Source organism: Cyprinus carpio, chromosome A1 (assembly GCF_018340385.1).
Source record: "Cyprinus carpio isolate SPL01 chromosome A1, ASM1834038v1, whole genome shotgun sequence".
Taxonomy (NCBI): domain Eukaryota; kingdom Metazoa; phylum Chordata; class Actinopteri; order Cypriniformes; family Cyprinidae; genus Cyprinus; species Cyprinus carpio.
In genome coordinates, this window is record NC_056572.1 from 31,805,503 (window position 1) to 31,830,167 (window position 24,665).

Here is a 24,665-nt window from a genome sequence, read left to right on the forward strand (position 1 = left end):
CACACGTTTTGTGTGTATATGTGTATATACAGCGCCTTGCTAAAGTATTCATACCCTTTATTCTTTTTTACACGTTTTGTTGTTGCAGCCTTCTGTTAAACTGCTTTAACTAGGCCCCCCCACCCCACATCAATCTACACTCCATACACTATAATGTTAAAGCAAACAACAGGTTTTTAACATCTTTGCAAATTTATAAAAAATTAAAAAAACTTGATAAAGCTGATCATGCATATCAGAGCAAAAACCAAACCCTGAGGTCAAAAGAACTGCCTGTAAAGCTCAGAAACAGGTTTTTGTCAAGCCACACATCTGGGGAAGAGTTCAGAAAAAATTCTGCTTCATTGAAGGGTCACAGAAGCATGTAGTCTCTGTTACCCTTAATGGAAGAAGTTTGAAACAAGCAGGACTCTTCCTAGAGCTGACCTGAGCAATCGATGGAGAAGGGCTTTGGTTAGAGTGGTGACCAAGAACTTGATGGTCACTCGAGTTGAGCTTCACGATCATATGTGAAGATGAAATCTACAGAAGGACAAACATCACAGCAACACTCCACCGATCTGAGCTTTATGGCGGGGTGGCAAGACTCAATTCTCTAGTCAGTGAAGACACATAAAAACTCACTTGGAATTTACAAAAAAAGCACCTAAAGGACCCTCAGACTGTGAGAAACAGGACTCCCTGGTCTGATGAACCTCAGTTCCAAGCATCATGTCTGAAGAAAACCAGGCACTGCTCATCACCTGCAGAGTACCGTCCCAAAAGTAAAGTGTGCTGGTAGCAGCCTCATGCTGTGGGACTGTTTTTCAGCAGCAGGGACTGAGTGAGAGACTCGTCAGAGTAGAAGAAAAGCTCAATGCACCAAAATATTGAGATAGCCTTAATGAAAACCCAGTCCAGAACATTCAGAACTTCAGACTGGGCAGAAGGTTCACCTTCCAACAGGACAATAACCCTAAACACACAGCAAGAGTGGCTTATAGACACCTCTGTGAATGTCCTTGAGTGGCCCAGCCACAGCCTGGGCTTGAACCCAATCAAATATTTCTGGAGAATCCTGAAAATGTGCATCTGCACCCATCCAAGAGGCTTGAGAGTGTTTTTTTTTTTTTTTTTTTTTTAATAAATTTACAAAGTTGTGACAATTGTTTTGCTTTGTTAATATGATGCATGGAGTGTAGACTGATGTGGGAAAAAGTAATTTAAAGCAGTTTAACACAATGCAGCAACATAAAACGTGAAAAAAAAAATGAAGGGGTATAAATACTTTCACAAGGCACTGTATATATAAATTATTATATGTGTGTGTGTGGGTGTGAAATGTTTTTTTTATTATTCCTTTATATATTTTTATAAATATATAAATTATACAAATACTCCTTTAGTGTCCACAGGGAAGCAAATTTATTGCGTTAAAAGCAAATGGCAAAGATAAATATAATATGACATACTTTCAAACAAGTAACAAAAACTATGAAGACTGACAATCATATGGTCTGGACATTTCAAGAGCAGTTCTAAAATGTTTATCACCTATAACGAAGTAACCCATGATCTTGCATCCATTAAAATAATCTGTATACATTTCAAAGCTACTTCACAATGACGACCAGATGCATTTTATCTGAGCATGTTGTAAACAGACACTGCAGTAGTTTGAAACTCTCCTAAAACGTTGAGCATTCAGGTAAGACTTTGGCATGTGATTATCAGATTCCTGCAGTTTCATGCAGTATTTTCCATCATGATGTCACAGTTCAGTGTATTAGCAGCCACACATCACGCTGAGGGAAACCCATCCCATTTCATTCAATCCCTGAGGGGCCTGTTTAGGTGACTCAAACTATTCATTTTAAGGGGCTTATGCTGTATTCTTACTGTTTGGTTGGTATTTCATACTATATATTACGCTTGTGAAAGAGTCTCTCTTCTGGTGTATGTGTGTTAGAGAGAGAGGGAGGGAGTGTTTGCATGTGTGTGAATGTTTGCCTTCAAGTATGAGTGTTTGTTGAGAGATGATCATTAACATCCACAGCCGCTCTGTCCATCAGGGGGCGTGTCTTGCAGACTTGGGCCTTTGTGATTGATTAACATGCTCGGGTCTCCATCCAAGCTCTCGTTCATTTTGTCACAGATGATGTCGACCAGCCGCTCAAACACCTGCTTGACATTAATGTTATCCTTTGCACTGGCCTCGAAAAACTGGAAGCCTGCAAAACGATGGCAGAGAAAGAGAGAAAAAGTGGAAGAGATATAGAGTGATGTATTTAAATAAAACCGTATCATTTACTAACCCCAAAGTATTATTTTAAACACATTATTCAGATATAATTAGCAGTCAGCTGATGTGGATCCTTTAAAAAACAGCAAATATTAGCTGACCAATAATTATATGTGAATGTATTCTGTTAGTAATAATGATATTTTGATAAGTTTTTCTGTTTGGCAGACGTGTGGGACTTTTATTTTGACAGACACATAAAGGACCTATTCTCCATCTTCTTCGCCTTTTTAACAGTTACAATAAAAGAAATGCAAATGCTATCATACTTTTTCATATACAGTCAGATATACACTTTTATATCATTTAATCAAGTGTCTGGATATCAAATAAATATTTAATGCCATAAACCTCACAAATGTTGGTGAATCCAGCTGTTAGGTCTTCTTGTGTTACAAAATCATAATTTCTACATAAATTGTTATCTGGTTAAAATAAGTATTAAATAATCTTTTTATTTTATAAATTTTATAGGTTCCTTTTCGTTTTTTTTGCCATTTTTTAGAATTTTTTTTAATTTTTTTTTATTTATTTTTGTATTTTTTTTTTATTTTTTTTTGTTATTTTTATGTAAAATGACTATATATTCAATTAAAGCAATGGTCATGCATGTATTATTTGATATCTTTACATTGAATAGTGTGATATAATAAATACACATTTTATATCAGCCATAAAAAATCCATATTGGTCGATCACTACCTACGGTATAATACTACTACACTACATATCTAAAATCTATTGGGCAATAAAAGTAGATTCACACCCTTTGAGCAACACATTTGCTCTCAGTACTTTGAAACGCCTGTATTCCTTCCTGTGTTTTTTTTTTTTTTTTGTCCAAATAAGGCTCTGAAGCACAGAGGAATTCAGTGGGTGATGGGCCATGAACAGGGTCCAAAATTAACACTCACCAAGCACCGCATGAGAGTAGCATTTGGCTTTATATTAAACTGCATGTCAGCTGGCCCTCAACTTTATTAGGAACTTCAACATTTCATAATTTAAAGAAATAGTTCAGTTTTTAATGTGGAACATAGAAGGGAGAATTTCTGAAGAATATCCAGGCAACTCAATGTTATATAATGGAAATGCATGGGAACTGTAGTCTGAGTCTGTAAAACTCCAAAATGACAAGAAAGGACCATTATATGCCTATATAAAAATTAATGCAGAATAAAATTTAATAGCCAATAAGAATGTTCTTTTCTTTTTTTGTCAGGGATTGCAAAAAAAAGTGAATTTTGGAACCTCCATTTACAGGCTTGTGTTTGTGTGAATGTTTTTTTATTGTCCTGGAACATGCCTAGCTCACTAGCCAGTCTCTGTCCATCCTCTCTGGACACCAGTCTGTCGTCCTCCAGATCACATTTGTTTCCAACAAGAATCACCTGAGCGTTGTCCCATGAGTACGTTTTAATCTGAGTTGCCCTGGAAAACACACACACACACACACACACAAATTCAATCAGTTTCATGCTCTTGAGCGCCCCTTGGAGGTCATTATGAAATGTGTGGAATTTAAAAAAATGAACATTTGACCTTTCAGTCACTCCCACTACCTGTGGTCATAGCAGAACGTTTGACTCTAGGACTATAAATAAAGGAAGTAAACTCACCAGTCTTGCACAGCGTAGAAGGATTCTTGGTTAGTGATGTCATACATTAGCAGGAAGCCCATGGCCCCTCTGTAGTAAGCTGTGGTAATAGTGCGGTACCTTTCCTGCCCTGCTGTGTCCTAAGGGACAACATACAAGAAATACAGCCATTAACGTCTCTATTCGCTGCTACTTTAGATCAGTAAAAACACACACACACACACACACACACACACACACACACACACACACACACACACACACATAACTTACATCTAAAAGCATTTTTCCTTAAAACACTGTACAACAGAAACCCTGCTGAAAGCATTTATTGCTTTTTTTTTTTGAGTCAACCTCAAAAAAAGTTATTTTTTAAAATGATTCGTTGCTGTCATTTCTTGTTAGTAGAGTCTTATATTAATTATTTTTTTTTTTTGGTTGCACTCATTTATAAGGTTTAATGCAAGTAAAATACAGAAAATATCTAGTTAAAAATGTTTTTAATGTTTATTTTTTTTTTATATTTATATATTAATTAAACTTTGTTAAACATGTAAAATGCCTCAAGGGAACTTTGAACAATTTTTAATTAGCTAAATTGTGCATTTGATAATGTTTTTATGGTCTGATACAGAGATCGCATAACTAGTTATCTTTATGAAACCTGATGGCTGAACAAAAAGCTGTGCTTAAAAATCACAACAATACTGACAATGTTGGATAACTTTATAATTTCCAGTCAATGAAAAATATAAACATTTGACAATTTGCCTTATTTCTGTTCATATAAAATTAACGTTATGTGTAAATAAAAAAAAGAAACTAATTATTCAAGTAATTCAGAGTCAGAGATTTAGAGTTTAACAGCCACGTTAATGTGGTAACTAGGCAACGTTTGATTAGTTTCCATGATACTGAGAAGCCTTGACTTGATTTAGAATGCTGTGACCTCACCTATGTAGGTAACCATAGTAACCACTGGTTTGGGCAGCTGTTAGAGGCTTGTATATATGCATGTATTGTATTTTGGGGAAGAGCCGAATTCAGACTAATGGGAGCTTGACAAAAGCCTCAGCTCCTTCTCTCAACAGAGATAAGATGTGCCACCTGCCCTTCACACACACACACGTGACGACTGACGTCACAACAAAGACAAGTCAACCGTATCTATTAACATTATGCCTACTCTGAAAGAACTTAAAGCCTTAGAGTCAGGAAATGTCGATGAAATTTTTCTTCAACATCAATGACTGTGTCAATAATACAGCAGTTAAATGTACAGAGCTCTGATGACTAATCTAATGTAATGTATAATATTTGCTTATCCTTCATAGCAAAATGACTCAAATGACTTTCGTCATGTTTTTAAATCAAGAACTCCTCCTTTAAGTAAACAGAGAATATGTAAATGTGAACACGCACATATAAAGTACTTTCCACAAATAAGGTGTCCAAAGAGTTTATAAAAAGCACTGGGTGCATAAATCCCCATGGTTTTTGTGTTAAGAGACCTAAAGAATCTTGGATCAATTATTATACACCTTAAGCTCTTTTAATGAGGATTTGCACCTTTTGAAATTAAACTTATAGATTAAAGTCATACAAGAATGGTGTTATTTTAATAAAATAAAATAAAATAAAATAAAATAAAATAAATAAAGCAAAAATAAAGAAAACAAAATTGAAAAATATATTACATGTAATTAAAAATTAATTAGACAAAATACAATTAGTGAACATTTAATCAAAAAGAAGAAATGAATAAATAATAACAATAATATACACACACATATGAACACTTTAAGGCCCTTTTTTCACCTTATTAGTGGAACGTTTAATAATAAACTTGCATGTATGGAGACACAAATATTATTGGTTTACTTCATACTGCACATTCTCATTGCTATAGCAATATAGTCAATAAAACTGATTATTAACTAAACATCTGCAAACACTTAGTCGAGAAAAGTCTCTGTGTCTTCCCCACCCTTTAAATACACCACACAAACACACACACACGTACACATCACAAGGCTTGGCCTGTGCTCTTGGACCTCAATGCTTAATGCAAATAATAAAGTGCAACTAACCATACAACCTTGCAAGAGAGCAAAATAAATAGATAGATTTTTAAAAGAAAGGAGAAAACTGCATTTAGACTACATTAAGTATGGATTCACAGGGTGTTTTTGTCTAATAAACTTATACTGTAAACTTATTTGATATCATAAATAAAATAAATAAATAAAAATTACACCCATGCATTGGGTCGTCACTTGATATCCAATGTAAAATGTGCATCCTAAAGTGAAGCCTCTAATCTAATGTATGATAAAGAATCAGTGTAATATGATGCATCAATTGGGACTGTGCCATCAGTGGTGCATCAGCCTATCAGACTTGACATGATGTCGTTTTTACATACAACTTTCACTTGGCTAATCATAAAACTAGAGAATAATATATCTAAAAAAAATAAAATAAATACCCAAGAAAGCTGAATATCATAGAGACTTGATGGTGAACTCCATTGATTGGTCCATCAAACAACACTCTAGCATTACAATGTGCCAAAAACATACCACATATCACAGCAATCAGATCACTGGAGTCAGAGCCGAGTTGTTCTATAGTGGGTTATCAACACACAAGTGCATTCTGGGAAAACAAAACTCAACACCTCTGAGGCACTCACCCACTTCCTTTCATCAACAGAAAGTGCTGTTGAGGAAGGCTGTGGCTGTAAACTGGCACACAGCAATAACAACTAAAATTACACTGTCAGAATTTACAGAATATAACTGTATATTTCACTCTTGGCAGAACTGGGTGGGCACTTGATATTCTGACCCACTTCCTGTCTTGGTATTGATTTAATTAGTGATTCAGAACAGAAGGCAGATGCATGGCTGGTCTGGAAGGTAAAAAAAAGCACACCCAATTTGATTTGATTTTATGGCTTTTATTTTCTAAAGGTTGCCTCAAAATGGATTTGGCCGTGTGCATGTGTGTGTGCTCGCTTCACAAATAATGCATCAAATGATGGGGCCATCTGCTTTGGGTCATTCTAGATGTTTTGTAACATTAACCTTCATTGCTGAAACACACTTCACCTAGATTATCTTGATCAAGGTATCAGTAAGTCATGCTGACATATGATTAGCATATCCTCTTTTCACCGCATTTGACTTTGGCAATAACATTTTTTTCTGGCTTAAGAATCTTCTGAAATAACTGCAATGACACCCAAAGCATTACAACTATGGGAACCAAAAGCGTTGCACAAAATGTCTCACAGAGTACTGCAGTTGGGATCCAGAAGTAAAAATCCTCTTCGTTTTCTCCATAGGAGAACTGATTTTTAAAAATAACTTATAAACCTTTTAAGATTGACCTACTTTGAGGTTGTTAATCGATGGTATTTGCTCCTGTCGAAGCCATCAGCCTACGCTTAAACCTATTTCTTTTTTAAATAATTGTAAAAATGTGTTTTTTTTTTTTTTTTTTTATTTGATTTTTTTTTTTTTTTGTTAATGTAATTTGTTGTGTTTTTTGGGACTTTAATTAATTAGTCTTGTACTTTTTTAAGCCGTTATTTTGTATGGTTTTGTAGTTTTTTTTTTTGTTTGAATTAAAGTATGAAATGTGATTCACCTCATAGCTGGTTGGTTTGGTTTATGGCTTATAACTTGCTGGTTGGTTTGTTTTGTGGATTGTATATGAAGTTAGGGAATTGTAAGGGGGGTTTACTTGTGTGTGAAATGATGATGAGTGATTTTGTGTTTTTCCCTTCGTTGTGGATCCACTCCATCGAAATCACATTCCCGGGGGTGAAGGAGAGATCACTTTAACACACGGACTGAAAAAACAACCCACAGTACCAGTATAAAAGTAGCCCAATTCCCAAATTTGGCAACCCTGTCGTTTATACCAAAAAAGATAACTATAAAAATAAAAGTAATGATAACTAAATTAGCACCCACACCAAGGGACGATAATGTTCTGTTTATTTTAATCGCACATTGCAGTTTTGTCATCTGCCTCTTTAAATGCTCAAACACTTAAAAAGCAGGATGGATTCTGATTGGCTGAAAAAAAAAACCTTCATTCCTTTGTATCGTTATCGTTATAGTTGTGGTGTGGCACACTATTCTCCGCAAAACACCAATGCAATTAGTCTGGACCTTTAATGAACAGATATTTTTATAAATTCTACTCACCATCCTCATTTTAACTATTGAATGACTCCAATGTCCCATTTTTCAAACTCACCCATATTTGCAGTTTGACTCGTTTCTCGTTGCGGTAAACAGTTTTGACTTTAAAGTCGATGCCGACCGTGCTGACAAACGCAGAGGTGAAGGAGTCGTCAGCGTAACGGAACAGAAAACTAGTTTTTCCAACGCTGCTGTTGCCAATGATGAGGAGCTTGAACATGTAGTCAAAATTCTGATCGGCTACATCCTTCTGCACCTGCGTCTGATGACGGGTATCATTGGCCGACGCCATCTAGAGGGTATTTAAGATTGTGATGTTATATATTTTTCTGTTAGTGTGTATGTTGAATGGTAAAGTTTGTCAAACAGAAGAAAACCACTCTTCTGTGCCCCTTTTTGCCCATTTAGCTGAAGCCCTGTTGATACTCTACTATGTAGTTAAAGTATTCTTCCAGCACTGTCATCTATCTATCTTTCTTTCTTTGTACATCAGACATGCTGAGTGAGGATCTTTCCTTGATTAAGAGCCATCACAGCTGAGACCTGCTCAGCACAATTGATTCTGGCCATAAAAACAGTACTTAAAGTGGGAAGCACATAATGAGAATACCTTAAGGAAGAGTTCACTAAATAAAAATATTTTAGTATTATATTCTCACTAGTATTAATATTTTGAATTAGCATTTTTTTATATATATATTTTGTTTTAGCCATTTTTATTCATTTTAGAAAAATATATTTGTGTTTTAGTACTTTTATTTCAAGTTATTTGCAGTACGTTTTTTTTAAAGGTTAAGTTTCTGATTATTTATTTCAGCTTTATTTAAATTGACAAAAATGTGACCCTGGACCACAAAACCAGTCATAAGGGTCAATTTTTTGTAATTCAGATTTATACATCATCTGAAAGCTGAATAAATAAGCTTCTATTGATGTATGGTTTGTTTGGATTCAACCATATTTCGCTGAGATACAACTATTTGAAAATCTGGAATCTGAGGGTGCAAAAAAATAAATAAAAATAAAATAAATTAAAAAAAATCTAAATATTGACAAAATCACCTTTAAAATGGCCCAAATTAAGTCCTTAGCAATGCATATTACTAATCATAATTGAAGTTTTGATATATTTATGATAATTTACAAAATATCTTCATGGAACATGAACTTTAATATCCTAATGATTTTTGGCATATATGTATATATATATATATATATATATATATATATATATATATATATATATATATATATATATATATATAAACATTTTGACCAGTATAATGTTTAGTTGGCTATTGCTATAAATATACCTGTGCTACTTTATTACATTTAGTAGAAACTTTTATCCAAAGCGACTTACAAATGAGTACAATAGAAGCAATCAAAACTAACAAAAGAGAAACATTATGTAAGTGCAAATGACAAGTCTCGGTTATGACTTTTGCCTGGTTTTGTGCTCCAGGGTCACAAATGTTCTCAAAAGTTTTAGTTTCAGTACAATCAATGTCCTAAACAATGACAATTCTGGTACGACTGAAGATTTTCTGTGAAAAATGACTTAAATCCCAGTCTGTTCATCACACAATCTCTTGTATGACTTGAAATGACAGCTCATAAATCATATGGATTACTATAATAGTATTTTATGGCCCTTTTTTTGAGGCTGACAGACTTAATAGATGCTCTTAATGGAAAAGAGCAGCATTAAGACTCTTCGAAAAGTCTTCATTTCATAAAAATGAAAGAAACCCTCCAATAACGTGACTTTTTAAACTAAACAAGTATTAAAATCCTGCTCAAACATAAAAGAAAGAGGTGATCACATCTACACCTGTAAGCACCTGAAGAGGGAGTTACCAGGATATGACACACCTTACACATATGAATGAACACAATGCGGTTGTGCCACAGTGACTCTATGCAATTCTAAATCAAATTATAAGGAATCTCTTTTGCACAGGCAAAGATAAAGGATTTGATGTGATGCTGGTCGAAACACACAACTGCAGCACACAACCCTGAACTGTGAAATCTACACATCTGTCAAACACAATATCAACTTACATCTGTAAATCAAACACACGGAAAATATTAATTTGAGCATGTCAGCGGCATTTTGGGAATAAAAGGGAAATGAAACGGCTCTAATCGTGCTTCCATATGGACATCTTTCTTGGGCTAACGTTACATGTCTCTCTTCTGTAAGCAAATGAAGAAAAATGCGTATCCTTCGGGCACAAGCATAATAGGGTGACTATGACTAACCTTATCCGGCTCTTCTTAGAGGTGGTTATTTTATTCTGTAAAGTTTATGTTGCGCTTTTCCTCAGTTGTTTTCAGACATCCAGTCCTCGCAGATCCAGTTTCACTTTTCCCGCAAAACACACTGGAAAGAGTCCACTAGCCTTATCGGTTTAAAAAGCCGACCATTCCCTTCCTTAAATAGGGGCGTTGCAAAATCAGACGCTTGATGACTGCAGCGACCTGGCTGTCGACCAGTTCTTTTATTTGTGCTGAAACTGCGACGGCTGTTTCCAGATCAGCCAGCGGCCCTGGAGAGCTTCCAGAGCAACCAATCAACAGGTCCCCTGTCAGCCTGTGCACAGCTGCAGTATCTTCTGCGATTTACATACGGGGCATTCTGTCAAACGGGGACCATAAGCGTTTTTAAATGAAAAAAAAGTTTTATGTGGGGGGTTGTGTGAAATGCGGATGTTTGTATATGTTTGTATGTATTTAAATTATATATGATTATATAATATGTCATGAATATACATCATGCTATTTTATAAGAAATAAAGCTGGCATTTCTACAAATATCCACTTTTCAATGATCAGTTATGTACTATATAAATACCTGACAGTTATTTACCAGTTAATCAACTATTTAATATATAAATAATTAATGTAATATATAAAAACATTTATTTGAAATAATAATAATAATAATAATTTATTTATTTAATGCACTGTTTAAACTTTATTCAAAAGGAAACCCCAACATTAAACTCAGGAAATAAGAACAGTTATTTTTATCATGTATCTTTTTTGTTACCTTTTTAAAAAATGTTATATTTAGGCGCACATACAGAAACAAGCTTATCTAAAATCTTTTAGTCACAAAAGAGGAACACAAAAGGCGAGTGCCATCAGAAATTGAGCAATCATAGGCACAGCTATGAAATGCACACTCACAAGTTTCAGCTTGCTTTACACACTAGGTTTTTATCCGCTATAATAGCAGATGGGTTTACTTGAACTAGTTTTTACTTAAACTGAGTTAAATTGAACTAAATAATAAACCTTTCAAGCCCACATTTTGCATAAAAAACTGGAAAATTGACTTTAAGAGTCTAGCTTTCAACTTCTAAAAAGTAATCTTGACAAATAAAATGAACTCCTTCATGTAGAACTATACAAGGAAAAAAAAAGCAAATGTAAAGCCCTATCTGTCCTTACAAGTCTTTATATTTAGCTGCCCGTTAGTGCATTGAGGTTTGTGATTGGCTGGATCGTTGGCCTCCCACAGCTTCTGGAACTCCTTCTGATAGGGCCCCACGAGCTCCGGCTCCTCCGTAACCATGACGTTTTCTTTGTTGCTCTGGACTGCGGTTAGGGTCCAGTTGAGGGAGCCAGTGATCAATTTCCTGCCGTCCACCAATGCAAACTTATGGTGCATATGAACAGCTGAGCTCATCTCATGCCTCACACAGATGCCTGTAACAGAGGTCAAAAACAGATAGGAAACTATCAATTAGCTCTAAATCCTATGGCAAATTAACAATAGATGTGATTTCAACATCTGTCAAACCCTTCATGTGTGAATCATCTAGATCTCTTAAGTCTGCGCTAATGCATCATCACAGTCCGCAGTAGCCGGGTGTAACAGCTTGAAGAAGTTACAGCAGTGTGTACTGAAATAACAAAGGTTGAGCCAGACAGAACATGTGAGAGCTGTAAGAATGACAGTTTTTACTGCCTGCAACAGTCGTGCAAGTTCTGACTATGAATCGTTTCATACTGCATACCACAGAGTTGTGAGGACAGGCCCATGCTAAATATAATGATAAGGTCTATGAAGTCAGTAAAAACCTTGAAAAATGAGGGAACTGTTTTTATTTTAATTTTTTTTTTTTAATCTTAGAATTTTTGAATTTTTTAAATGTTATTTTTTATTCTTAGAATTTTCGAATATTTGAAATTTAAATTTAATTAATGAAGATTAATAAAGTCTTACATCACACACATTATAGACATTTATTTATAGACATAAGACTCATATAGACAAGAGTATTTATTTTAAAAACCCAACATTAAATTCTTAAATTCAGAAAATATGAACAGTTATATATACACATATATACACATATATACACACACACACACACACCCACACACACCTAAATATTTATATAGATATATAAATATTTATATTTTTGTATATGTATGTTTATTTTTTTCTAATGGAGTCTCTTGTGCTCATTTACTTGACCAAAAATACAGAAAAAACAGAAGCAGCACAACTGTTTCCAACACTGATAATAAATCAGCATTTTAGAATGATTTCTGAAGCATCATGTGACACTGAAGTCTGGAGTAATGATGCTGAAAAGTCATCTTTGCATCACAGGAATACATTTTATTTTAAAGTATATTAAAACAGAAACTGTTATTAGATGCCATTTACACTAAGTGAAAATAGCTATAGATTCTATTTACACTATGTTGATGCTGAAAAGTCATCTTTGCATTATTGCACATAGTGGCAATTATCTGCACCTCAGTATTGTAGTACATTATAAAACAGTATGCAATAATAACTTGCTGAGTGTAAATTTTTATTTTAATTCAAATTATTAAATGGATGCCACCTTATTGGGACAATAAAGCCCTTCCTACACCTATTACCCATGTTTTACCATCTGCACCACTGGAGCTGACGACTGTTGACTGTCTTTTGTAATGTTGACTAGCCCAATCACACATTGGTGGACAGAATTAGTGTAAATAGCCTCCGCCAACAAGACGGGCTATTTGCACTTAGTGTAAATAGACACTTCACATTTTTTTTCTGCATTTTTGATCAAATAAATACAGCCTTGATGAGCAAGAAACTTTGGTAAAAAATATTAAAAATCTTACTGATCCCAAACTTTTGAACGGTAAATAAAGTTCAAATATACAGTAGTCAACATTTAAAGTGAATCAAAACCTTTCATCACAGTTGTCCTAAAACCAAAACAATACTCGTTCTTGTCTGAGGACAACTTTGATGAACTTTTTTGATCCACTTCCAATGCTGACTAAAAATCATTTTACCCAACCCATTTATTCAACAACACACCTGCCTTACGGAGGGCACCGATCTGAGATCCAGTGATGGTCATGTAGTCTCTGTCCGTAACCACTCGCACAACCACTCCCCGTTTGTGCAGCAGGAGAATCGCCCTGCTCAGCTCCATGTGAGAGAAGGAGAACACGCACAGGTCCAGTGACATACGAGCGGAGAGGAGATGCACGAGGAGCCTGGAGAAGGATGTCTCGACCCCATGGGGAAGGGGACATGCACTGAGGGTGGAGAGAAACATTAGCTGTTTTCCACATTATTGCATAAAAAAGGTCCTTGCACACCGAGTCTGAAATTTTCATATGCGTTTTTTTGTTTGTTTTTGTATTTTTTTTTTTTTTTTTTTATTATGTTTTCTTTTGATGTGGAAAACGCAGAAAATCGAACCCAATATGTTTTTTTTTTTTTTTTTTTTTTTTTTTTTATGAAGGAAAATTTCGGAGGCAGTGTGTAAACGTGAGGTCGTATTTATTTTCAACATGCGATAATTTCAGATGAGAATTTAAGACTCAGTGTGCAAAGACCTTAAGTTTAGAAAAAGCTGATCAAACTACCAGGGGAAATGTTTATGGTGTATGAAGAGGTGCTCAACGCAGACTTGAGGTGAAGGGAAGAACAGAACTTCTTTCAGGGGCCCGTGAGAGTCTCTCAGACGCCGCTTCAGCCAGTTTAGCCACTCCACCCCCAGAACGAAAGCTACAGCTCCCAGCCCTAACACCTTCATCAGCTCTTTAAATGACATCTGAGAAACCCAGAGAGAATGGATTAGAAAGTGAAGCAGCGTTATATTACACTTTATGAACAATAAGAGACTGTACATTCCTGAAGTTGAACATTTTGTTCTACCGTTCCATTAACCACAACTGGGATCACAAACTCACAACCAGTCATTTTCCCAAATCAGGGCTGTTGTCAAAGCCAACGGAGCCCACCCACAGAAATGTTATTAATTTTATCCATGTTGCATATTATTGCTCAGGTACTTGTTTCAGATTCTGCAATCAAATGCTTTTGTATAATTACCACTTAATTGTTTTCCAGTTTTAGGAAACATTCATGCACCTCAAAACAATATTTATATTTATATGTACATTTATATTTAAAGGTATACGATTAACTAACAGAGTTATGTGGAAAATCGGTAGACAGGTACGACTGCAACATATAAAGTACAGGCTATTAATGTCCCGTTTGTTTAAAGCAAATAATTAAATAATAATGATGATGATACTAATAATAAACACTTTACTGCAGAATGGCGTGATTGACCAATTAGCATAATGTAATTGATTCTTTTTGCACATCTATCCTAATCTCCGAAATCACAAATCGTAGCTATCACATAAAAACTGACATATAATGACGAAATAATTTATTAACAGCGTGTTTTAATATGTAATTTACACTTCTGTGAAAACACAGCGTTTCTTAATATTGAATATTTTTTTGAATTGATGTTGTTTGTGTTTATATTAAAGGTATATATTTTGTTACAAAACGCTTTTTATAGCACAAAATTTGAGAATGTTTTGATATAATACCTGTTGAGACATGTCTGGCAAACTCAGTTGTTACGAAACGCTTTTTGTCGCGTGCATGTTCTGTTCAAAGAGAATCGCTCTTATGAGTCGGATCTTTTCAAAGAATCGGTTAAAGAGGTTCATAAAAGATGACTAAATGAATCGTTTCCGAATCGGCCAGATAGTTTCCCGAATAAAACAATTTTCAGATTCACTTCTTTCAAGCACGTCCGATTTGAGTTTATGATAAACTAAAATGCTAAGAGCGACATAATAGTGGGGGTCTGGAGTGAAAGTAGGATTTAATGGTTGGGTCGAAAACTCGAAATATTAGTTTATGGTATGAAAGTTTTATCAAAGCGTTGGTTTTAATAAACTGCATTTTAGTGCAAAGAGCATTTTAATATTATTGAATTTTTGTGAAAATTTTTTGTAGTTTTTGTTGTAGTTATGTTACATTTTTTGTAGTTGTTGTTGTACTTAAATTAGCTGCATTTAGGTTTTATATTTTATTTTATTTTCACACCATAGACTGTATAAAAGCTGTTTTCAAAGGAAGGACAAGTTTGTTTCCTCCCTTCAGAGACGTTTAGATGTAGGGTGAGTGTTTTAGTGGCTCCCCCTGCTAGTGGAGATTTGTGATAGCAACAGAGTCACATTTAAAAAGTAAAAACAAAAGGACACGTTAGTTTGGTCATTGTTTATTATCCGCAATAAAATATATGGTTTTATATTCAGAATACAATAATGAACAATTCAAGAGAAGTTTGAAGAAAAGTGCCAAAAAGTACCATGGTTCTACTATTTTTTATTTTATTTGTTTATTTTCGGACAGTGTATCATATGGACATGGTACTATGGTAATTCCACTGTAGGCTATTCTTGGAAGAACCTTGGTGCCATGGTCCAATATAATACCTAATCACCATACAATCACTGTCCATAATACTGTTAATAGATTTTGTAAGGATATAGGCCTAGCACTAGCACTAAAGCAATTGTGTTTTTTGCAACAATTAAAATGATAATAGTAATGAAATAGTGACAAACAATAATTATATATGTGCAGCCGCAAAGAAACGTTTTGTTTCTTGCTGCTTAAACATTTCAAACATTAAGCAAGCATATGCAGAAGCACAGGCTGAAAAGTTCAAAAGTGTAAAATGCACAAACTGCGACACTTCCTCAATACGTACACGATGCATATTCTGAACAATCATCTGTTTTTTTTGAGTGTGAACAATTAAACTAAGTTTTTGTTTAATTACTCTACAGAATATAAATTAACCACTGATGGCAAGGAACCACAAGTAGGAGACAGGATCTTGTCCCTATCCCACTTCAGCCAAATAAAATAAACCATTTTATGCTTTCATTACTTATGTGTAGACAAAATAAAATAACCATCGACATATAGACACTAACTGTTGATTTTTGGTTTATGTTTAATCACCTTTGTAACTTCTGATAATTCTGACACTAAAGACCAATTACATCAAATTTTGAGGAATTTAAAGATAAAGATTAATATATACGGCAGACTATGATTGACCCATAATGAAGCACCTAAACCAGTCGATTTGGAGTTTTTGTGTGGCAGATGATCCCCTTTAAACTTATCAGAGAGCAGCTTAATTGATTCTCTAATTAAGCACTGTATGCCTAATACATTGTCCACATAAAGATGATTATTTGTTTTAGTTAAGCTGGTCTGGGATCAGGAGAAAGGGACATCGTCTACCAATGCTGAATACCAGAGTGTAAGTGTATTAATTAACAAAATCAATGTCGCCTTGTTCTTTTGGCTTGGCGCAGTATTTGTGGTCGTACACTAGACGTGAGCCTCCCATTGGGGTGAAGCCGCTCTGAGATGCCATTTTATTTGTTCCCATCTGCAGAGACACGGTTGTAGTGTTAAATGTGTGTATATTAATGTTGTTTTGTGTCTCTTGTATGGCAGTTTGTTGGTTAAACATTCCAGCCTACAGCAGGACAAAGACAAAGTTAATATTTTAAAACTTTCTTCAACTTTCTAGAACTGTCCAGTGTGCTTTCTGAATTGTTCAGTATTTTATAAGTAGCATGGAGGTTAATTAATGGTGTAAGTGTTTTACTGTCATCAGCAATTAAGCCACACATGCATCCATTTTGCTATTATGAGTGTTGACATATAAATAATAATCCTCAGGAGGACATGAACAGAGTGCTAATCTCATATTTACGATTATTTTGGTGTTAATGCAGCATGTGGCCTCACCATGCTGGCACATTTGTTGGTGCCCATTTGGAGGTTTATAGTGGATCGATCCGCTGGTTTCTCCATGCCTATATTGGGATCATAGAGATGGCGCCTGGTTCCATAAGAGGTCATGCCCTTTTGGCTGGCAAATTTGTTGGAGCCCATCTGTGAATTCACATGAAATGTGTTTTATATACTGTTGTATAAAAAATGAAGCAGCACAACTGTTTTCAACATAATAATATTAAATGTTTCTTGAACAGCAAATCAGCATATTAGAATGATTTCTAAAGGATCATGTGACACTGTGAAATGTTGTTGGTGGTTATTCTTTTTTTAATAGGAGTAATTTATTATATTTTAAAATATATTTAAATTGAAAACAGTTATTTTTAATTGCGATAATATTTCACACTATTACTGTATTTACCTCTTTCAAAAACACTAAAGAAATTCTAATCTCACACTTTTAAACACAGTAGTATTTTTTTATTGTCAAACTGTAGCTACATAGAATGTGTTTTACATTCAAATCAAATGCAAGTGTAGTATATTTACATACTCTTGACTCATTTCCATTTCTGTACACTCTAAAAAATGCTGGGTTGTTTCAATCCAACTTTGGGTCAAATATGGACTAACCCAAGCGTTGGGTTAAAATTTTACATTACATTTTTAACCCTAAAGTTGGGTTAGATCAAATTTAACCCAAAGTTGGGTTGAAATAACCCAGCATTTTTTTAAATTTTTTTTTTAGTGTATAAATGCATGTCAAGGTTTTCTATTATTTACAAAATTTTCTGTTTTCCTGTTGCATTGACATTTCTGACTGATGCATCTTATGTCAAGTGTTTGTCATGTGACCTGCTGGCTGATAATGCTATCCCCTGCTTTCATCTTGTCAGGATTGAATTTCCTTAGTTTTTTTGCTGCATACTTCACACCGATGTCACTTTTTGTGTAGAAGCCTTTAGTCTTCGCCTGGTTGGAGAGAGAACATGGAAAAAGACATAACATAGAAAAAAACATGACATACAGTATCTTGTATTCACAGGTCATTCAAGCTGCATATTAAAGAGTTTTTCTCACCACTCCAGCCAATGTAACGAGGGTACACTGGACCTGGGTGTGGTTCATGTCCTCGAAAAGATCATTGGCCTCAAAGATGTCATGTGGTTTCAGGCCGTATTCACCGATGGCTCGAATAAAGTGAGTGATGTTCTCTAACTAAGAGAGATTGAAGGAATAGGTATGAAGTTAGGAATGGATACATCCATATATTTCTCCAAAATGTGCCTTGTGTCATAAAAACCACTATGCCATGTTCATTGTAAGTCAAAGCCACAGCTGAAGTGCTTTAAACAAACTGGAGTTAATGAGGTAAAATAGTCCATTCATTAGAAGAGTTTGACTCTTGTGCTGCATTCCTTGTTCAACCAAACTACTTTTAATTGCATGTTTGTTTTATCTTCTGTAACTATTTGCACTTTAAATCAATAAGCACTTTGACAGTGCCAAAGAAAAGCCAGTTTGCGTCAGGCTTTTAATCAAGTGGTTTAATCCTATTGGCGCTTAAAGCTAAATTCTGTACATATCTACATTCTCTGCATTTCTCAGCACATACAGTGGCATCTAGTACAGGCACTAATGACATTATGTTCGTAACAAACATTAGTTGCATTCTTAAAATGGCAAAAATGTGGCTCATAGTTTTTATTTCAAAACAAAAGTGACGTCCAAGTCGTCACCACTATGAGCACAAATTTGACTAGGAGCGGCATTAGTGAAAATTCAGACATTACTGATATAGCCTACTACCTTGTGCCAGTTCAGGGTTGAATGATTGACCTTCGGAACGGATCCAGGTTGCAGTTTGTTGATCAGCCTAGTGAACAAGAACACAGTATAAGAGCAATTACAACAAGCTCAAAAATGTTTTTTTTTTTTTTTTTTTTTTGTGGTATCCTTCAGTTTTTACCCTTGATAACTTTTGACTTTTGGATTATTTCTACTTTTTACTTATTCGTCTTATTCACTTTTGATTATTTCTATTTAAATTGTCTCAATTATGAATTATTTTGTGTGTGTGTGTGTTTAATTGTTTGTTTGTTAACATTTACAAGTTAATTTTTTTAAGTAGTAGTTCATTTTTTTTTATTTATGAGCAGCTTTGCTGGTTAAATGGTTATGTCTTTCATTGGTGAAACTCACTCGCACAGGATCACGCCATCCTTCAGTCCCTCCATGAAGTTGTCAGGAACCGGTCGACCTGTGACCTCATGGATCCAGATCCTCAGGTCCTCCTCCGTCTGAGGGTCATACTTCTGTGCCAGCTGTGATGTAAAAAGTTATTTTTTTTCCACATAATTTACATTGTTGTATACTAACATAACACTTTTCTAACATTATAGATGCAAGCTGTTTGCTAACAACTGCAGAAAACAATTTAGACCTTTTGAATTTTGCTTGTATCTTACTATACATTTATTTTTGTTGTTGTTGTAAATTCAGCATAGTGTGTCTATTTTGTTTGTATTTTAATTTATTTATGGGTTGTTGTTGTTGGTTATATTGTTTTTGTCAAGCTTCCTGTTTTGTATGTCATGTCCACTTACATTTCTCATAGCAATGATGATACACTAGCCCATAATTCTGAACAACATGGAGTTTCTCATTTAAATTAAGTTCTAAAGTATCATATTTGTTGAAGTTATACACTAATTTGGTGTATATTTCATTGATGTCAGTAAATAGATATCATCCCTAAAGTTTCATTAACCATGCATTGTTCACAGCATGTAATGCTAAAATATTGTTTTATGAAAGAGCTATAATAGCAAAAATAACAGTTCATTTTTTTTTGACAAATCTTTTGGAAATGTTGCTGTTTGGCAACTCATACCACAATGGAAGGCGTTTTCCATGTACCTCAAAATTCTCCTAAAGGTTTAACCTTTAACTATATTCGTGTTTCTTTTCTGAATGCATTCCAATATGTGTACTGGGTGTATGTGTGACAGTTTGGTTTTTAATGAGGAAATGAATTCCATTCATTGGAATTCCATTGTGGCACAGAATTGCCATATGGGCAAAACTGTTGTGCAACGTTGATAACATCTATTTTACTTTCGTATGCAGTCAGGCCTTGCAAGTTTATTGCATTTGTATTATAAAGTGTACATACCTTATTCCTGACATCAGCAGAGAGTCCAAATGTGGGTCCTTTGCTGAACTGGGTGCTCATGGTCTCTTGAGTCGAGTCCTGTTGATGCTCCTGTGATCCGTATATATCTGCTCTTTGAGCTGCAGCCCAGGAGTTCTGCTCTGATCTCTCTCCATCTTTTAAATGCCCCTCTGTCTGTTTGTTATACTGTACAAGTCTGCCCCTCATTGGCTGAGGCCTCTTGACCACCTGACCAATTATGAGCATGAATGTACTGCTGGTATGCATGGGTCAAATGAGCTCTAAAGGAATAGTTTATCAAAAATGAAAATTCCAAACGACATACATTTACTTCTCTGCATTTGGTTTAATTCAAAATAGCAAAAGTAATAATAGTAAATTATAACTAGTGTTATAGTAAAGGTAATAATAAATTAAGCAGGGAGGGCAAGGAGATGATGGTGGATGGAGAGAGAGAGAGAGACAGACGGAATTTGAAGACTTTATTTGGTCATGATGGTCCTACAGCTGTCATGTGTTTGTAGACATGTTTATAACAGAAAGAATCCAAAGTGAATTCTGAAATAAGTTCATCACATTAGTGAGTTTCTGTAACTGTATATGGAAAAGGAGGAGAGTGAAATAGACTAATTATACTGTGTATATTTCTTTTCTTGTGAATTTGGTGGGTTACGTTGTATACTTTTATAATACATTTACTAATATAGGAAATGTAGGAAACATTGGATGGATGGATGGATGGATGGATAGATAGATAGGTGGGCGGATGGATGGATGACATGTAACAATAAATGGATGGATGGATGGATGATGGAAGGATTACAAATATTGATGGATGGATGGATGGATGGTTTTTTAGATTGTTTGATGGATGAAATGGATAGATAGATAGGTGAACGGAGGATGGATGGATGGAGGGATGGATGGATGGAGGACAAGTAGACAATCTATGGATGGATGGATAGATAGGTGAACGGATGGATGGATGGATGGATGACAAGTAGCAATATATGGATGGATGGATAGATGACAAATAGAGATGGATGGATAGATGGATGGACGGACGGACAGACAGACGAATGGATGGATGAAAGTATGGATGGATAAAAAGTTGCAATTAACAAAGTAGTAGCTCACTCACGCTATTTTAGGGAATGCACTCCAGTCAATTTCAAGTTTGGTGAGAGATGTTTAAAATTGTTTTAGGGGATGAGGCCAAGGCCAGAGTGGTCATAAAACAAATTGGTGCTGCATTTCAAAGATTACAATCCAAATAACATTAAGGGAATAGTTCAGCCAAAAAGACATTAACTGATGGACTGGAGCGGTGTGGATAATTTTTAGATTATTGTGATGTTTTTATCAGCTTTTTGGACTCTCATTCTGATGGCACCCATTCACTGCAGAGGTTTCATTGGTGAGCAAGTGAAGTAACGATAAATTCTCGAAATATTTAAATCTCTACATTTCTCAAAATTTTACTCTTTTAAATATTTTCTAGCTCCTAACTTCTACAGGTGAGTTGAAAAATATTACCATTTGTCCCTGTAACTACCATAATTTTCCGCCAGGTGGCGGCATGACCAACCTTTGAAACTAGACTCAAGGATAGTATAGATATATATATATCCTATATATATATATATATATATATAAATATATATATATATTATATATATACACACACACCACACACACACACACACCACACACACACACCCACACACACATATATATATATATATATATATAATCTTTTTTTCTAACATTATGGCTAACATGTCATTAGCTCTTTACTTAGCTGCCCTACACAATATTATTCTACATTAACATTACAATTATAGCAGTTCATCTGGAGGGAGAACACAAAGCTGTCAACGACTGGGCCACATAGCCATTATATATATACAACTCATTACTTGATAACAACGCTGGGCCACAGCTGATAAGCTTAATGATAAGCTTAGCCTGCTGTATCATAATATATATATAAACTCATTACTTGATCACAAGCTGCCACAGCTGACAAGCTTAATGCTATTTATTGTTTGATAATTGAATTGGATTAATGATGAATTGTAATTTTATTTTTATGGATAAGGTGTTAGTACAGATTATATGATCTGCATTAAGCAGTAGGCTAGCATTATTTCTAAATGATGTAAAAAAATTATTTTTTAAAATTAATTTTCTACTTCACCCTTTATATTCAACCATTTAGAAGAACTAAAAATCAAAATCCCTGAACTTTAGATCAGATCTGTGCCATGCAAACATCACCGTTACTAAGCACGAACAGTATTTTCCAGATCTGTCAAGTCAGCAATGAATCATTTACACTGGATGAGTTGAACAGTTCACACTGCTGGGGTTCACCTGAGGACTCCATAAATGGTCTGTGACAGCTAAAGTGCATCCAGTGCAGTTAATTTCTTCAGATTTAAAATTTTAAATTACTACAGGGTTTCTTACCTAAACCATCCTGTAACATATGGTTATAATCATGGTAATGGTAAAATATTGTGTAATCCTGCTGTGGCTTTGAAGCATGTTTAGACCAGTGACAGAATGTTGCCCAGCAGCTCCAAGAAACCAGACTTGATGTTAAGCTTTACCAGGGACTTGTCATTCAGACAGAAAAATGGTTTAAGTCTGAAACTTTAATTTAGGCATCAGGAATCTAAAGTCAGCTGTACAGTGATCCAGATACTCTGCACAATTTGGGCTACACAACCTTGACTGCCATGTGGGAAACGAGACATATTTTCCAGCCCAGATTAATGTTCCCATGCCATGTTTCTTCTTGACAGATGCCAAGGGTCACTAATTATTTGAATACAGTCCTCTTAGACCAAAAAAATAAAAAAAAAATAAAAAATAAATAAAAAAAATTATTGAACAGAGTGGCAAAGAAGCCAGTTAGGATTTACACAGTGTCTTGCCTTGAACACCAACCGTTTAGTACCATTGAAAAGTTTGGGGTTGGTATAATAAGTCTCCTATGCTCATTAAGGCTGCATGTATTCAATCATTTGATAATATTGTGAAATATTATAACAATTTAAAATAAATGTTTTCTGTTTGATTTTACTTTTTTTTATGTTGTATTTTTTTTGTTGTGATAGATGATTTTTTTTGAGTATTTTTTCCGGTTTTCAGTATCACATGATCCTTCAGAAAACATTCTAATATGATAGTTTTTCCAAATTCAAAATATTGGAAATAGAATATTTTGTAACATTATAAGTATCTTTATTGTACACTTCTGATCAATGTATGCCCTTGCTAAAATATTGGAAATCTATATATATATATATATATATATAGATTATCGAATGTATGCCCTTGCTATATATATATATATATATATATATATTAATCTTACTGACCTCAAAGTTTCTCATTTGAATATTCTTTCTGAATAAAAAATTAAAAATTCTGAAAATAAATAATTTATTTTTATTTATTTTTGTTTGTCATGCATATTCATGTCATATTTCATTTCATAAAGTATCTAGATTTCTGAGAAAATTAGTGAAAAAAAGCTTATATTTGGCATCTTTTTCAAATTTAAAGAGTTTTTTTCTTCTATAGAAATTATACGGTGTAAGTATAACACATTGAATTGTTTGATGTTTGTTTTTCTTTAATGATGGGATGAGCATGATGTTGTTGTTATGTTCACCAGAAGACCTTGAGCTTCAGTGGAAGCAAGAACATCTGGTCGTCTGTAAAAGAAAAGCACACGACAAGTGTCACTGCTTATAAATTGTGCCAAAATATTTCTTCTTTATTGAATGATTTTTCATTGTTTTGCATTGTTTGAAATCCTCAAACTCTACTTATTTCATGGAATGGTTTTCAAGGTTTTCAACATGATTTCAGACTTTTGGACCCCACTGTATGTGTGTTGTCATCATCTTAACATATACTCCTTTAGGGAACCTCATCCAGAATGAATTACAGTTTACATTTGGCAATCATTACATTCCGAGTACAGTGAGCTGTGTAATAATGTGAGACATGTGACCCTGTTCAATACTTTATGGTCCACACAATTCAATGAATGTCTTTCCTTTCAGCATGTTTTCAATTATTTTGTCTCATGAAAAGTATAATGAAAATTATGTTGTAAAAATTTAGTTTTGAAGTTTCAAGTTGAAGTTTGGGGTAACTATTAGTGTGATATTGTTCATGGAGATGAAAGTTGAATTAATACCAATTGCCCTTTCTCATACAGAAACGATGCACCGTAAATGGCCAGATGTGCTTATTA

At 34.5% G+C, this 24,665-nt stretch overlaps 3 protein-coding genes across 3 annotated transcripts; all 3 read right to left on the reverse strand.

Annotated features, from left to right (window-relative positions):
• Positions 1 to 1,380: 1,380 nt before the first annotated feature.
• rab3da (RAB3D, member RAS oncogene family, a) lies at positions 1,381 to 10,518 on the reverse strand. The gene is made up of 5 exons (XM_042762508.1): positions 10,365 to 10,518; positions 8,152 to 8,388; positions 3,901 to 4,019; positions 3,588 to 3,712; positions 1,381 to 2,210 (listed from the first exon to the last, which is right to left on the reverse strand). The coding sequence occupies exons 2-5, from the start codon at positions 8,386 to 8,388 to the stop codon at positions 2,023 to 2,025; spliced, it is 669 nt and encodes a 222-aa protein (XP_042618442.1). The 5' UTR covers positions 10,365 to 10,518; the 3' UTR covers positions 1,381 to 2,022.
• On the reverse strand, positions 8,255 to 15,008 carry pld6 (phospholipase D family, member 6). The gene is made up of 5 exons (XM_042762494.1): positions 14,988 to 15,008; positions 14,001 to 14,188; positions 13,444 to 13,667; positions 11,559 to 11,816; positions 8,255 to 8,388 (listed from the first exon to the last, which is right to left on the reverse strand). The coding sequence occupies exons 1-5, from the start codon at positions 14,997 to 14,999 to the stop codon at positions 8,372 to 8,374; spliced, it is 699 nt and encodes a 232-aa protein (XP_042618428.1). The 5' UTR covers positions 15,000 to 15,008; the 3' UTR covers positions 8,255 to 8,371.
• Positions 15,009 to 16,379: 1,371 nt separating this feature from the next.
• Positions 16,380 to 20,650, reverse strand: cnn1a (calponin 1, basic, smooth muscle, a). Its single transcript, XM_019069033.2, has 7 exons — positions 20,390 to 20,650; positions 19,417 to 19,538; positions 19,024 to 19,090; positions 18,295 to 18,432; positions 18,070 to 18,186; positions 17,224 to 17,370; positions 16,380 to 16,948 (listed from the first exon to the last, which is right to left on the reverse strand). The coding sequence occupies exons 1-7, from the start codon at positions 20,633 to 20,635 to the stop codon at positions 16,736 to 16,738; spliced, it is 1,050 nt and encodes a 349-aa protein (XP_018924578.2). The 5' UTR covers positions 20,636 to 20,650; the 3' UTR covers positions 16,380 to 16,735.
• Positions 20,651 to 24,665: the final 4,015 nt, after the last annotated feature.